We start from the raw sequence: 16,671 nt of genomic DNA, 5'->3' as shown, positions 1-16,671 counted from the left end.
GCCGCGGGGAGAGGGGGGAGGCCGTGGGGGAGGGGAGAGGCCGCGGGGGGGAGGGGGAAGGCCGAGGGGAGAGGGGGAGGCCGTGGGAAGAGGGGGGAGGCTGCGGGTGGGGTGCTGACAGCGGGGGCGGGGTGGGAGGCCGCAGGGGACAGGGGAGGCCGCGGGGAGAGGGGGGAGGCCGTGGGGGAGGGGAGAGGCCGCGGGGGGAGGGGGAGGCCGCGGGAGGAGGGGGAGGCCACGGGGGAGGGGGAAGGCCGAGGGGAGAGGGGGAGGCCGAGGGGAGAGGGGGGAGGCTGCGGGTGGGGTGCTGACGGCGAGGGCGGGGTGGGGAGGCCGCAGGGGACAGGGGAGGCCGCGAGGAGAGGGGGGAGGCCGCAGGCGGGGAGGACGTGGGGGAGGGGGGAGGCCGCGGGGGGAGGGGGAGGCCGCGGGAGGAGGGGGAGGCCACGGGGGAGGGGGAAGGCCGAGGGGAGGGGGGAAGGCCGAGGGGAGGGGGGAGGCCGTGGGGAGAGGGGGGAGGCTGCGGGTGGGGTGCTGACGGCGGGGGCGGGGTGGGAGGCCGCAGGGGACAGGGGAGGCCGCGAGGAGAGGGGGGAGGCCGCAGGCGGGGAGGACGTGGGGGAGGGGGGAGGCGGGACGCCGTGGGGTCCCGGGTCCCTAGAGACAGGTGTGGGGGGGGAACCCTGACGCCGGGCGGAGGGGGGAGGCCACGGGTGGGGGGCGTTGGCCGCGGAGGGGGAGGCGGCGGAGGGGGCGGCCTCGGCGGCGGTGGGGGCCTCGGCGTCCCGGGCCCTGGAGACAGGTGTGCGGCGCCCTGACGCGGGGGGCGGGGGCTCGGCTGCCGTCACCTGGCCGGGGCCGTCGTCAGGGAGACGCGGGCGGGGCGTGTGGGCGGCGGGATGCTGCGGCCGCGGGGCTGCGGGGGCCGCTCCCGGGAGCTGGTGGGCGGGCGGCAGGACCTGGCCCTGCGCGGCGGCCTCTACCTCCTGCGGCAGATGGGCCCCACCGGCTTCCTGCTCCGGGAGGAGGAGCCCGAGCGCGGGGACTTCCGAGTAATCACCCCCCTCGCCTCCGGTCCCCCTGGACCCCGCCCTGACCCCCGGGCCCCCCTGGCCCACCCCCGACCCTCCTGACCCCCCTGACCCTCCTGGCTCCCAGATCCTCCCGACCCCCCGGAGCCCCCTGGCCCCTCTGACCCCCCTGGCCCACCCCCCTGACCCTCCTGACCCCCCTGACCTCCCTGGCCCCCCCGGCCCACCCCCCACCCCCCACCCCCATGACCCCCTGTCCCACTTTCCTGACCCTCCTGATCCCCCTGACCCCCCTGGCCCCCCTGCCCCCCGGCCCTCCTGGGCCCCCCGACCCTCCTGACCTCCCTGATCCCCCTGACCCCCCTGGCCCCCCTGGCCCCCGGCCCTCCTGGGCCCCCCAACCCTCCTGACCTCCCTGATCCCCCTGACCCCCCTGGCCCCCGGCCCTCCTGGGCCCCCCGACCCTCCTGACCTCCCTGATCCCCCTGACCCCCCTGGCCCCCCTGCCCCCCCAGCCCTCCTGGGCCCCCCGACCCTCCTGACCTCCCTGATCCCCCTGACCCCCCTGGCCCCCCTGCCCCCCGGCCCTCCTGGGCCCGCAGGGGATCCAACCACCCTCAGGATCCCTGCGGATTCTCACTGCCACACCCACGCACTGCGAGTTCCAGCCTCTAAAGACCCGCAGATGGCACAGGGATATAGTATGTGTTAGAAATGAGTGAAAAGTTTCGTGTTTGGAAGTCAGGACTCCAAATTGCATCAACTCTTGTAAGGTCACGGCCCTCGCCTGATCTTTAGGCTTGAAAATATGAGACGTTTTATTTAAATATAGGGTTTGTGTTGCGCCGGTCTTGGGTCCTCACGTACCTGTAACTTACTAAATCAATAAAATCGGTTTTTCTTTCTCTTTAGTTACTCTAAAACTCCAAGGAGATCCTTTGAAAGTGCTGTTTAGATGACAATTCCTTGGGAAGGCCTTAATAAAAATTATTTTTGATTTTTCTGAAAGACAACAATATTTTATATTTGCATATCCCACTCTTGCCCCTCAAAAGTCAGCCAGGTGTTGACTTGGAAAATTTTAATTCAGTGTCCTGCATCTTAAGCACCGAGTACAAATTACTAGCCTATGCTTATTTAAGATATCCTTTTTTTTTCCTTTTACGTTGTCCTTCATAACACTTACTGTAGTTAGTAATTTGTTTTAGTCAATATACACTTGGTGAGTAAAATTATTCTTCTCAAGTAAAATTATATGCCGATTTAAATGTGCAAAACGAAAATCCAGGATGAGCTACTGTATGAAAGATCTTTAGCTCCCCTGCAAGGCAGAAGGAATTTTCAGTAAGAAATGTGTAGATTTTTTTTTTTTTTTTTTTTTTTTTTTTTTTTAGCTCTCAAAAAGTGAGTGTAGGTCACCTAAAAACAGTCTTAGCTGATGATGCGGATCATTAACCCGGACAAAGAATATGAAGAGGCTGGTGTCCAAAGTTAAGATGTCTCCATCCACTATATGCAACCTTTGGAGTCACCTAAACTAAATTACCTCTTGAAAATCTCTTTTAATTCTATTATCTATTAAATTAGTTTTATTCTAACTCTAAAAATTAGCTCAAGAGTTTTTTTTTTTTAAGTATGCATTTTTCTTTTAAAGGTTTTTTTAGGAAATCCTCATGTTTGTAACTGTTCCACATTTCTGAAAGGAGGGGAACTTTGTAAGCATATATGCTGGTAAGTAACTGTAATAAAGGTCGGCCTCAAGGGGACTTCTTACAATATTGCCTTTTTTGTGATTTGAGTACCAGATTAAAGAAATTTGGCATTGGGAGAATATTAAGGTAAAATGGCTGTAGTTTTTCAGTATATTTTGCAGTATTTTATTTCATCTTGAAAATTAAGTAAGGTCTAACTTGAGAAACATATGACCACCTCTGCAACTTTTGAATGTTTATGTTTTTATTAAGAAAAAAATCACTTCTGAGGGTCTCATTATGTACATACAAATGTGAAATCTAACTATAAAAAAGAAAAACCTCCCTGATTCATTCACATCACTACTGTTACTTATGTTCTGACTATAGGATTTCTATTTGTGGTCAGTTAAAAATAAATCCCTTCATACATTTTAATTTTTATTCTAACTGATGAATTGTTTGTTTTCTTTGTAAATACAGTACAACAAATGACTTAAAACAAAAAAATCCATTTTGATTTTTTCATTATGATGTATTTTTAACGTATTATTTTTGTTTTCAATAAGCGTTTACTATGACTCTTTCAAGACGGTAGTAGGACTCCACTGAAGGTTACTTCCGACGAACCTGAAATTTCTCCTCTAGTCTGAGAAGCTATTTGTAGAGGAATCCTAGGAATGGAAATTTAAAGACTCTTTCCACTTAGTGTTTGGAAATAATTTGGAATTTTTTCCATGTTTTTCATTCTTTCAAACTCATTTTGTTTTATTCACCTATATGTACACAAACAAATCATGAAATATACTTTTATAGAAAGTCTGATTGATCTTTGAGAGTAAAACAAATCAAACAAAAAATTGAGAGGAAAGTGTATCCCACATTTTGAGTGCTTTTCTTTATAGGTTGAACAAAACAAAACAAAACGGTGTGTATTTGTCATTTCCAAAACTTTCATTTACCTAGTTTTTGTTGTTTTGATCAGTTTCTATCCAGCATTGCTAACATAATTTGCTTTAGTTAGCATAGAAGATATAAAATATGAACCTTTCAAAACTTGCAGTTTGGTTTTATTATTAAAAATAATTACATTTCGGGATCCCTGGGTGGCGCAGTGGTTTGGCGCCTGCCTTTGGCCCAGGGCGCGATCCTGGAGACCAGGGATCGAGTCCCACGTTGGGCTCCCTGCATGGAGCCTGCTTCTCCCTCTGCCTGTGTCTCTGCCTCTGTGTGTGTGTGTGTGTGTGACTATCATAAATAAATAAAAATTTAAAAAATAATAATAATTACATTTCTTAAAATAGGTGTTTTTTTTTGTTTGTTTCTTCTTTTTTTTTTTTTTTTTTTTTTTTTAGTGCTAGCTTCCTCGGGGCAAAAACCTTCTGTTCTCATTTTTATATAATGTAACTCGTTTTTTACAATACATTAATCAAACTAAATGGAAATATTCAAGTCCTTATTATACTAAATATATTTAATATGTTTAAGAATTTTAAATGTATTTCTCACTTTAAAAAAAGCCATAGTCCTTTTTAATTGGTGATATTTTAAGTATTTTTTCTGTCATATGTTAAAGTGCTATATGTAGGAAAGCAGCCACTTGGTACTCTCCAGAAAATTACTCCATTTCCGGGCGTAAGAAACTTCTAGGGAAGTTGAAAGGAAGTACTATGAATACCTCAATTCCCTCACTAGCCTAACTCTGTGAACATCTGTATTTCCTAGAGAAATACATGGACTGACTGGCAAATCTCTTTATTATAAATGTTTTTATGTTCATTCATCACACTTTTTTCACAATGCTTACTTTAAAACATGTATTTAACTATTATTTTTGTCTGAATTTTTTATTTTAATTTCAGTATAGTTAACATATTTGCCTACTATCATAACAAAATCAGTAAGTGTTAAGTTTATTTATAACGCTGTCAGCAATATAAGTTCTGTAATGCTGTCCCTATCCTAAAATTAAAACAAAATACATCTTTTTAGGTTCTGTCAGAAATAAATGTTTTTGTTTGTTTGTTTGTTTTTGGCCTGTGAATATTAGGGTCTTGTTGAAAAAATTCAAGCTTCCAAGGAATCATGAATGTAAGTTGTGTTTTTTTCTTTTATTATTTTGAAGTTAACATTGTTAGTAATTTTTTGTTTGGACATATTCTAAATTTAAAAAATTATTCTCCTAAACAATCTGACAACTATCTATAGCTCAATTTGTTACATTTAAGACAGTTGGAACAATTTTCTTCCTTAACAAAAAAAATGTAACTTTATCATTTCAAATTCAGTAGGACTTTTTAAAAGGGTGAAACAATGACTAGTTATTCAGAAGGCAAAATTTCCCTCATGCGTTGTAAGCAAAGATTCACAGTGGTTTCTGTATTTTAAATTATTTTAATTACAGGAAAAATAAGAAATGTAATTTTTTAGGTCCCATCAATAGACAGTTGACATGGCACATAATTTCATTTAAAAATGTCTACTGACTGAAACTTGTATGCAAATATGTATATGTAAATCTTTTAAAAAATATACAAGTATACATATTTTAAGGATAAAATATTTTTATGACAGTACTTAAATTGAGTTTAGAGTCAAGCATATAGCTGTGTAACTTTAAGTTCTGGGGTCTATCAAAATTAAAAGAGAAAAATAATTTTGTTGCAGGTCATCTGGATTTGCAGATTTTATAAAAAAAGATATTGTCACGATGGAAGGGTTGCTCTAGTCATGTGCTTATTTGGCCTACAATAAACCCATCTAAGAATTGCAATGACATTTTAAAATTTATTAGCAAATGTTTATAATATTCGTAAAGATTAAAATGATAATAAGTGTTCGATTTTTTTTTTTTTTTTTAGTTCTAAGAGTATTGGTTTTTTTTTTTTTTTTAGTTCTAAGAGTATTGGTTTTATTTAGCCAAGTTAAATTCCCCTCAACTATCACATAAGAATAATTACAATAAACCTTTAAAAGTTGTACTAAATAGTAAATTAATGTCAGTGTTTCACAGAAGTTTATTTTTACTCTTCTCTCACTTGACACTTTCTGAGGAAGGTCTCCCATTTTCCGCATCTGCTGTTTCCTCTGTACCAGTGATTTCAGGGTCTTCTCAACCAAGAGGTATTTCCAGCTGCCTTCGGGGCAGATCCGTTTTAGAGGTTCCAGAGGTAGATATTTAAATATCAAATTTCTTCCCATTTGTGCTCCCATCTTGTACTCCCCACCCCATGTATTGGCTTTGCTGCTTCTTTAGTCTCCAAAACCAGAAAGGAAGGGACTTTTCCTGCCCCAGTTTCTTCCTTCGTATCTCTGGTCGGAGCCAGGAATCCCGTTCACGCTGTATCTCGCCTTCTTCCCCACGGGGCTCTCATCTCTCCGCCCTCTTTCTCGCTTTTCTCCAACCCTCAGGAGCTCTTCATAGTGCTGCCAGTAGCCTCCTCCTCTTCAGGGCCTGCACTTCAGGGCTTCCTCCTTCACATTGTAGACAAAAGGTTCTTCCTGAAGTGTCCCTTAATTCTCTACTTCATCCTCTCTCCCAACCCCTTCATACACCATGATTAGGTTCTATGATCTATACATATTGTTTTCTTCTCTATTCCTTCATTTTATCCACCTGAAGTTAAATGTTTTCATCCTCTCCAAGTCTTATTTGTTCTCCCCACTGTTGTACAAATCATTTCCGCAAGCGTCTATGCTAGCGCTGTCCAACGGAGACATCATGCAAGCCACGTATGTAATTTCCTAGCAGCTGCATTAACAAAAAAAAAAAAAAAAAAAGCAAGAAAAAGGGAAATTTAATTTCAATCATATGTGTTGATTTAATTCAATACATCAAAACATTATCACATCAAGAGGCGATGAATATAAAAATTATGCAGTATTTAGTAGGCTGTCCTCAAAGTCTAGCAGGTATTTTATACTTACAGAGCATCTCATCTCAGACGCTACATTTTCATTGGAAATATTCGCTCTGCACTTAGATTTCAAAAAGTAATCAGTTGGTGAAAAGATTCATATGACACCCAAATTGTTGCAAATATAAATTTTTTAGTGACTATTATCAGTTTTCAGTTTCAATTTAAATGAAGCAAAATTAAAAATTTAGTTTTTCAGCCACGTGAGCCACATGTCAAGTGCTCAGTAGCCACATGTGGCTGGTGGTTGGCCAGTTAGACAGTGCCCCTCTGTACCACCAAAGTCAATGAATATTCACTGTACTGTGCATTAACCAAGAGCCTCTGCTTGGTCCTTTATATAAATCAAAACCTATGAATACTAACATTTCTGGGTGTTAGTATTTACAAAAAATAGCAATTTGATATGGATCAACATAACATTTAACATTGTGTTACCCTTTGTACTTCTTGAGGACAGAAACCATTTTTTGTTCCATAAATATGAGTCTACCATAGTAGGGAATTTTTTTTAATGTTCAATCCTTTATATTCATTTTGAAAAATGAATGCTTCCTACTAAAATAAAAGATCTCCCATGTTTCCTATATTTAAAAGAAGTTTTAGTCAACTTTGAGAAAATCCTATTTGCACACCTTAAAATTTATCATGTAAATGGAAGCTAGAACAAACATCCATGAAAATTAATTTAAAGAAAGCTATAAACAGTTATTCATTAGGATTATGTGACGTATGTGCATAATGGAGGAGATGGTTACTAGTGATGAGGGAAGAGTGTTCTGTTTTGTTTTGTTTGGGAAGAGTGTTTTGAATATCATTCCCAGATTCTTCTAAAACACATCAGAAAACAAATATTTGGACCCTAGTGTTGCATATCAAAAATATGACTTATTTTTGAAGACTTACAAAGATGATTATGCAGGAATTGTATTACAAAGATACCAGGCTTTGAGCATTGGACATTTCTTTTTTCTTATCGTCCAACAAATGTTTTTTTTTATTTTTTTTATTTATTTATGATAGTCACACAGAGTGAGAGAGAGAGAGAGGCAGAGACACAGGCAGAGGGAGAAGCAGGCTCCATGCACCGGGAGCCCAACGTGGGACTCGATCCCGGGTCTCCAGGATCGCGCCCTGGGCCAAAGGCAGACGCTAAACCGCTGAGCCACCCACGGATCCCCAACAAATGTTTTTAAGCAAAACCTACATTTATCAACCTAATAGTTCCTTCTAAATACAATGTCTGCTTTTTGATAGTTTACTTTTTAACAGAGAGCTGAGGGACAAATAACTAAGAGCCAGAAACTTCTCCTCCTCTTCATTTTACAAATGTTGGCATAGAAAGACTTTTAGTCTATCCGGCTCCCCTCTCCTCTTTATAAGGGGGATTCTGAAAGGTCCACTGCTAACAGCAGACAGAATGCAAAGTATAAACCAGACTTTTTGAGCTCCTCTCTTCTCCCTTTCCTCTATTTCTTGTCTACTAAATACCATCTGTTCCTTTTTTAATAAAATATTTAGATAAAGTAAAAACCACATTTAAGGGAATTTTTTAAAATTCCCACTGCAAAGATATCATAAACTTTTATGCTTTCTTATTTCCTTTTTGAGTTTATATTTATGCAAACCCAGTACTCCACGGGCACCTTGTCTTCTGCTTTTTTTATCAAACACTGTTGCTTTGTAAACATTTTCAATGCTGTGTAATCTATGTAATTAAAGTCATCAATGGCTAACATTATTCCACAGAATATAGTAAATCATAATTAGCTAACATTCTTCTACCGCTAGTCATTTAGTTTATTTCTAACTACGGTTATATTCCTGGTACATGAAGCTGTCTCTTCCTTCAACTATTTCTTTAGCCCAAAATCTCATGAATTGGGTTTTAGAGTAGAAGTATTGATATTTTTAAGTCTGCCGCCCATATGGATTGCCAAATCAATCTTTAAAATACTTTTAGTAATTTGCAATTTGAGCGGTGTATCAATTTTCTGCAAGTTTTGCTTTGGAATTCATGTGTTAGGTACATATTATTACTTAACCATAGTGTGAAAGGCATGAACAGAACACTTAAGTCCCCAAAGAAAATAACTTAAAAATACACAGAAATACTCTGAAACATTAATAATATTTCCATAGTTTTAGAAAAAAAAAAGAGGCTAGCCTACAAAACACGAAAAAATGCCAGATACAAGGTCCATGATAATCGGTAAATTTGCATAAGAAAATAGTTTCCATTCTCCCATGTATCTAACACACCCTTAGAAGATCTAGAATGCCTTCATATGACTTTTCTAAATATGAGAAACATAACATTTCATTTATTTGTCATTACTTATTCAGTAGCAATATTCATTCTGTGTCTGTGCCTCATTCTTATTTCAACTCACTTGTCTTTGATGTTTAATGAAATTGAACATCTTCCATAAGGTTAGCTGTCTTGCTCTTCTCTATAAAAGAATGTTCTTTCCTAGTCTCATACATTTATTTTTTCCAAATTGATCTCAGAAGAGTTTGTTTCTCCCTTGTATCTTCCAATTCATATTACACCACATAGGACAGCTTCTGGCCAGCTCCTCTTATGAACTCCTGTATTCAGTGATTCTGCTGCCCTAGAAAATCTCTATTCCCAAAAGCACAATTTTTTTTCTTCTTTTTCCTCCCCATGTTTTGTTGTTGGTGGTGGTGGTTTTTTTTGTTTTTGTTTTTGTTTTTTTGTAGAGAGCAGATGTTGCTCCGTCTCTGTGACAAATAGCCATCATCCCCCAACGTAATGGTTAATTACAGTATGTTACCCTCTTACATTCCACCTGCCACCCCATGGCATGCAAAGAACAGAGATTTCTGTACTGAAACGTATCTATGATGTTTTCAGTATTTTTAGTGTCTAATCAAGAGTCTTTCCAGAAAAAAATGAAGCTTTTCATGACCTTGTGAATGTTTTAAAAATTTATTAAAGGATGTTCTAGATATAATACAGGGTATATAACAGGAGTAGAATTCAGGGCACCAAAAACAGACGGCATTTAAATTATGGCATGTTACAGAGAGAGAAAAGGAAAAGAGCCTGAGATGAGCCAGGGAATGAAGAATCTAAGATACCCTGGTCAAAACCATATGTATTATTAGAAAATAATTTCTTATCAGGACAGCAAGATGGAGAAAATTCATAACTCAAAGGATGCATATCCCCAGGTAATAAGCAACATAGTTCATAATAGATTGTCCTGAGGAATACTGACCAAATCTGTGAAAGATGTGGCTACCAAGATCCTCTGACAGACCCTCTCCCCTCTTAAACCAGGACGGGAGAGTCGGCACCGTCAGCTGAGTCTTGCTCTCCCATTATCCATCCATTCTTTACTCATCCAGCAGATACTAATTTTACTGGCTTCCCAAATATCCCTGTTTCCCCTTTCTGCATTTGTGCCTGTTTTTGTTTTTGTTTTGTTTTGTTTTGTTTTTAATTCTATGTTGTAAGTATGTGTTTATGGAGAAGGTGAACAGGTCAGATTGTAAGATCGTGACACCGATCCAAGGAGGAACACGATCATGTAATCAGTGTAAAACCTTTATAACCCTATATTTGCACTCTTTCCGGTCACAAGGGGAAAAAAAGATAACTTTCATTCTTCTTACAAATGACTCTTTCCTGCCCTTTTGGTTCGGAATAAATACAAAAAGTGGTAAATGTAGGTATAAAAATTCAATCACAACAGCCTTTCCGATATTTGGACAAAAAATTCTAACTTTCAGCATAATCTGTTACATTTCTGTATCTCCAGTTTTGCCACCGAATTTTAATACTTTGGAATTTTTCACTAGCTGCTTTGCGGTTAGGTCTCGTGGAGAGAGAAATCAGTGACTTGCTCCAAGGAATACATCGAGTTCAAACTCCCCAAAAAAGAACAAATGGCGAAGCTGTGCACATTGAGGAAGACGGGTACATCAAACAGAAGGAAATTGGCTCAGATGATATGTGCTCTATTTGTCAAGAGTTACTTTTAGAGAAAAAGCTTCCTGTCACATTTTGCAGGTGACAAATGTTTCTTTCTTTCTCTATTTTATTGAAGTATAATTAAAATACTGCATTTATATTAGTTTCAGGTGTACAATGTAATGATTCAGTAATTCTGTACATTACTTAGTGCTCATCAAGGTAAGTGTACTCCTAACCCTATTTCCCCCGTTCCCCCGCTCACGTCCCTTCTGACAGCAACCCTGACGATTTCTGATCTTGACCATCTCCCTGTGTGTCTGTCACCCTGGTGTGTGACTGCTTTGGAAAAATGTCTATTCAGATCCTCTGACCATTTTTAATCAGATTATTTAGGGGCTTTTTGGTGTTGAATTGTATAAGTTCTTTATATATTTTGGATATTAACCCTTATCAGATAAAGCCCTTGCAGATATCTTCTCCCCTTCCGCAGGGTGCCTTTCGGTTTTGTTAATTGTTTCCTCTGCTGTGCAAAAAGCATTTAATTTTTAGGTAACCCCAATAGTTTAATTTTGCTTTTGCTTCCCCCTTGGCTGAGGAGACAAATCTAGAAAAATGGTTCTATGGATGATGTCAAAGAAATTACTGTCTGTGTTTCTTTGGAGATTTTTATGGTTTCAAGATCTCACATTTAGGCCTCTAATCCATTTTGAGTTGATTTTTGTAAGAAAGGGGTCCAGTTTCATTCTCCTGCCAATAGCCGTCTAGTTTTCCCGGCACCATTCATTGAAAAACTGTCTTTTCCTTGTTGTCTATTCTTGCCTCTTTTGTCGTAGATTAATTGGTCATCTGTGTATGGGTTTCTCTCTGGGCTCTCTCTTCTGCTCTATTGATCTGTGCATCTGTTTCTGTGCCAGTGCCGTACTGTGCGGATAACTGCAGCTTCGTGTGTATCTTCAGATTTGCAATTGTGATACTCCCAGCTCTGTCTTACTTTCTCAAGTTTGCTTTGGCTATTTAGGATATTTTGTGGTTCCATACAAATTTTAGGATTATTTGTTCTAGTTCTGTGAAAAACGTTGCTTGTATTCTGATAGAAATTATATTCACTGTGTAGGTTGCTTGGAGTCGTATGGACATTTTAACAGTATTGACTTTTTTCAATCCTAGAACACGGACTCTCCTTCCACTTGTCGTGCCATCTTCAATTTCCTTCATCGGTGTTTTAGAGTTTTCAGAGTACAAGTCTTTCACCTCCTTGGTTAAATTTATTCCTAAGTATTTTGTTCTTTTTGATGCCATTCTAAATGGGACTGCTTTCTTAATTTCTCTGTCTGCTACTTCGTTATCAGTGTAGAGAAATGCAGCAGATCTCCGTATGTTGGTCTTGTATCCCATGACCTTACTGAATTTATTTATTAGCTCTAGTATTCTTTGCTGGAGTCTGTAAGGTTCTCTATGTATAGTATTATGTCATCTGCAAATACTGAATGTTCTATTTCCTCCTTACCCATTTGAATGTCGTGTATTTATTTTTAGTCTGACGGCTGAGGCGAGGACTCTCAGTAATGTGTTGAATAAAATTGGTGAGAGTGGACATCCTTGTCTTGTTCCTGATCTTAGGGGAAAAGCATTTAGTTTTTCACTATTGAGTATGATTTTAGTGTGTTTTTTTCATATATGGCCTTTATTATATTGAGAAATTATTTCCTCTAAACCTATTCTGTTGAGAGTTTTTATCATGAATGGATGTTGTACTTTGTCAAATGCTTTTTCTGCATCTATTGAGATCACTTTCGTTGGTCCTAACTCTTGCTAATCTGATATGTCTTGTTGATTGATTTATGAATATTGAACCACACTTATATCCTTGGAATCAATCCCATTTGTTCATGGTGAGTCATTTTTCAATGTATTGATGTATTGTTTGATTTGGTTTGCTAATTATTTTTAAAAGATACTATTTATTTATTCATGAGAGGCACAGAGAGAGAGGCAGAGACACAGGCAGAGGGAGAAGCAGGCTCCATGCAGGGAGCCCGACGTGGGACTCGATCCCAGGACCCTGGGGTCACTCCTTGAGCCAAAGGCAGACGCTCAACCACTGAGCCACCCAGGTGTCCCAGGTTTGCTAATATTTTGATGAGGATTTTTACATCTATGTTCATCAGAGAGATTGGCCTATACATTTTTTTTGTAGTATCTTTATCTGGTTTTGGTCCCAGGATAATGCTGGCCTACTAGAATGAATTTGGAAGCTTCCCTTCCTCTTCTATCTTTTGGAATAATTTGAGAAGAATAGATATTCTTTAATTATTTGGTAGAATTCACCTGTGAAGCCATCTGGTCCTGGACTTCTATTGGGAGTTTTTTCATTACTTATTCAGTTTCCTTGCTACTAAATGGTCTGTTCAAACGTTCTATTTCTTATTGGAAGTAGATTCAGTTTAGGAAAGTGTTATGTTTCTAGGAATTTATCCATTTCTTCTACATTGCCCAATTTGTTGGTATACAATTTTTCATAATATTCTCTTTTAATTCTTTGTGTTTCTGTGGCATTGGCTGTTATTTTTCCTTCTTCATTTCTGATTTTATATATTCGGGGCCTCTCTCACTTTTTCTTGATGAGCCTGGTGAAAAGTTTATCAATTTTATTGATCCTTTCAAAGAACCAGCTCCTGGTTTCATTGATCTATTATAATGTCTGAGGAGAGGGTTTTTTGTATCTTTTCATTTATTTCTTCTTTAAATCTTTATTATTTCCTTCCCTTTACTAGCTTTGGGTTTTGTTCTTTTTCTAGCCCCTTTAGCTATAAGGTTATGTTGTTTGTTAGAGATCTTCCTTGCTTCTTGAGGTATGTCTGTATTGCTATAAATTTCCCTCTTTGATCAACTTTTGCTGCATCCCAAAGATTTTAGACCATTGTGATTTCATTTTCATTTGTCTTCACACATTTTTTTATTTCTTTTATATTTTGATTAACCCGCCCATTGTTTAGTAGCATGTTATTTAGCCTCCATTTATTTGTGGTTTTTTCTGACTTTTTTCTTCTGTTTGATTTTTAATTTCATAATGTTATAGTCAGAAAACATGATATGATTCCAGTCTTTTTGAATTTATTGAGACGTGTTTGTGGCCTAACATGCAATCTATTCTGGAGATTATTCCATGTGTTCTTGAAAAGATTGTATATTCTACTGTTTGGGGATGGAATATTCTGAATATCTATTAAGTCCATCTGACCCAACGTGTTGTTGAAAGCCACTATTTCCTTGTTGATTTTCCATCTGGCTGATTCATTCATTGATGTAAATGGGATATTAACATCCTCTACTATTATTGCATTACTGTCAATTTCTTCTTTTATGTCTGTTAATAGTTCCTCTATGTAGTTAGGTGCTCGCATGTGAGTACACAAACATTTACAGCTGTTATATCCTCTTGTTGAATTGTTCCCTATATATATGTAATGTCCTTGTTTTTCTCTTGTTACAGTCGTTGTTTTAAAGCCCATTTTGTCCAATATAAGTATGGCTACTCTGACTTTCTTTTCACTTTCATTTGCATGGTAAGTGGTTTTCCGTCTCTTCATTTTCAATCTCCATATGTCTTTCAGTCTGAGGTGAGTCCCTTGAAGGTGGCATATAGATGAGTTGGTATTTTTTATCCATCCACTCACCCTGCCTTTTGATTGGAACATTTAGTTCATTTACTTTTAAAGTAATTATTGATATTTAGGTACTTATTGCAATTTTGTTACTTGTTTTATGCTTGTTTTTGTAGTTCTTCTCCATTCCTTCCTTCTCTTGCTCTCTTCTGATGTGGTTTGATGGCTTCCTTTTGTGTCATGCTTGGATTCCTTTCCCTTTATTTTTTCTATATAATTTATAGTTTTTTTAAATGTATGATCGCTATTAGGTTCATATATAACATCATGGATATAAAAGTCTATATAACGGGCACCTTGGGTGGCTCAGTTGGTTAAGTGCCTTCAACTCCGGTCATGATCCCAGGGTCCTGGGATGGACCCCCTCTTTGGGTTTGCTGCTCAGGGGGGAATTTGCCTCTTCCTCTCCCTCTGCCTCTGCCCCAATCATGCTCTCTCACTCACCCTCACTCATGCACTCTCTCTCATAAATAAAATAAGTAAATAAATAATATATTTTTTAAAGTCTATATAAAAGTATATATTAGGGCTTCCTGGGTGGCTCAACAGTTGAACGTCTGCCTTCAGCTCAGGGCATGATCCCAGGGTCCTGGGATCCAGTCCCACATTGGGCTCCTTGCATGGAGCCTGCTTCTCCCTCTGCCCGTGTCTCTGCCCCCCCCCCCCCGCCCGTCTCATGAATAAATTTTTAAAAATCTTAAAAAAATAAAAGTATATATAAGTTGGTCACTTAAGTTTGAACCCATCTAAAAGCACTACCAGTCTTGTAGTTGGGCAGTATTAGTGGTCACACTGGATGCCTGCCCTCATCCTACCTGTTGGGACTGCAGTCACACTGAACTCAGGGCACTCTCCTGTGTTGTCACTTGAAAGACTTTCATGGGTGGATGGGGCCAGAAGTCAGACCTCATGCCTGCCCCCAGTCTGCGAGCCAGCACTGCAGTTGCACTGGCTGGCAGGGTGGTGTCTAAGCTGCCTGCTGTAAGGTTTGGCTGCTGAGACTGTGGGTACACTGGTGTGTGTAGTTAGCTGCCTCTCTCCCCAGGGTAGGCGTCACTTTGCAATGGTGCTGGTCCCTGCTGGGACAGCTTGCAGAGTGTGTTAGACCAGGAGCTACTTTGGTGGGACACCTGCTAAGTGGGGCAAGTTGGTTGGTCTGGCTCCACAGGATAATGTGGGGGCAGGAAGCACTGTGATAGCAAAATAGGTGGAGAGTGTGTATGCTGGTTCCTGCAGGTATCTGGCTATCTAGCCTCTGGGATGGGGAAAGATAGAAATGGTGCCCACTAGCTCTTTTGTTCTTGGAGAAGTCTCCTAGTGATCCTTACTCCTCTGAGGCACGTTCTGAAATTAGTAAATCAATCTCCTTCATGATAACCCCAGTGCTTTTCAAACTGCTGCTTTTTTGCTGTATTTTGGCTGGGGCTGGGTTTTTGTTATGCTGCTCTTTAAGGGTGGAGGGTCAGTTTCCTATCACCCTGTGGCTCTCCTGGAGCTAAGCCCCGCTGATGTAAAAACTGGTAAGCCCTACTGGTTTTCAAAGCCAAATGTGGTGACTCCTCTTCCCCACATGTTCCCTGTGCCTTGGGTGCCTAGGGTTGGGGCCCATCCTGCCAGTTGTCCATGCTTGTGGTGTCCCTCGTATTTGTAGTTAGTCTCCCCAGGGGTTTAGTTCCTGAGCCTATCTCTGCTCCTCTTATACTTTTCAATGTTAAATTCCCTCCACAATTAACTGTGAAAAGCCCGTTCTGCCCATGTTCCAGGTGAGAGTTAACTGCACTTAGGTGGCTCTTGTGTCAGTGTGAGTGTCTGTTAGTCAGGACAAGGTGAGCTCAAGATTCTATTTTGCCATCTTCTCACACTTCTACATGTTTTTCCTTTGGATATTTGAAGCTTATGAAAAAAATTCTAATTCAATATGTTTGTAACTGATTCTTCTAAGACGTATTGATAAACAACAAAAAGCTTTACCTATTGCTTATTATTTAATTGTCCTTCTTTTGTTTCCTAACATAGCCATTGTAGAAGGTCCTGTTCTTATTCTAAACATTTCTAGGCTACATTATAAAGGGCGAAAATTAAAGCCTAACTCCACTTCACTCCCCTCTCTACCTTAAGTTATTAAAGTAGGATAATTTTCACATTTTTGTTTTATACACATGAATAAATGTCATGGCTTAGACCAGTTACAAAGAATTTTCTGAGAGTAAAGACAGTACTTTAATATTATAAAAATTCTTTTCAGTTTCTCAAAATTCTATCTTTAAATCTAAATAATTGAAATTTTTAGCCATACAAACATTTGTTAAGAGTGTCATATTCATACTATTCTTTGAGGCACTATAAAGTTGGACTTGGATATTTGGGTAACTATTTACTATTGAACTTTTCATTTTCTTACTCCTGATTATTTGTCAAAATTTT

The 16,671-nt window shown here is 40.3% G+C and overlaps 1 protein-coding gene across 1 annotated transcript in view; it reads left to right on the top strand.

Annotated features, from left to right (window-relative positions):
- The first annotated feature begins 899 nt into the window (after positions 1 to 899).
- Positions 900 to 16,671, top strand: part of ZSWIM2 (zinc finger SWIM-type containing 2) — a 30,882-nt gene continuing 15,110 nt past the window's right edge. Inside the window, exons 1-4 of the mRNA XM_038584524.1 lie at positions 900 to 1,052; positions 2,686 to 2,762; positions 4,773 to 4,813; positions 10,468 to 10,678. Coding sequence (XP_038440452.1) covers positions 900 to 1,052; positions 2,686 to 2,762; positions 4,773 to 4,813; positions 10,468 to 10,678 — 482 coding nt within the window. The remainder of the gene's footprint in view (positions 1,053 to 2,685; positions 2,763 to 4,772; positions 4,814 to 10,467; positions 10,679 to 16,671) is intronic.

This window comes from Canis lupus, chromosome 36 (genome assembly GCF_011100685.1).
Source record: "Canis lupus familiaris isolate Mischka breed German Shepherd chromosome 36, alternate assembly UU_Cfam_GSD_1.0, whole genome shotgun sequence".
NCBI lineage: Eukaryota > Metazoa > Chordata > Mammalia > Carnivora > Canidae > Canis > Canis lupus.
This window is presented reverse-complemented; position numbering and strand designations above follow the sequence as displayed.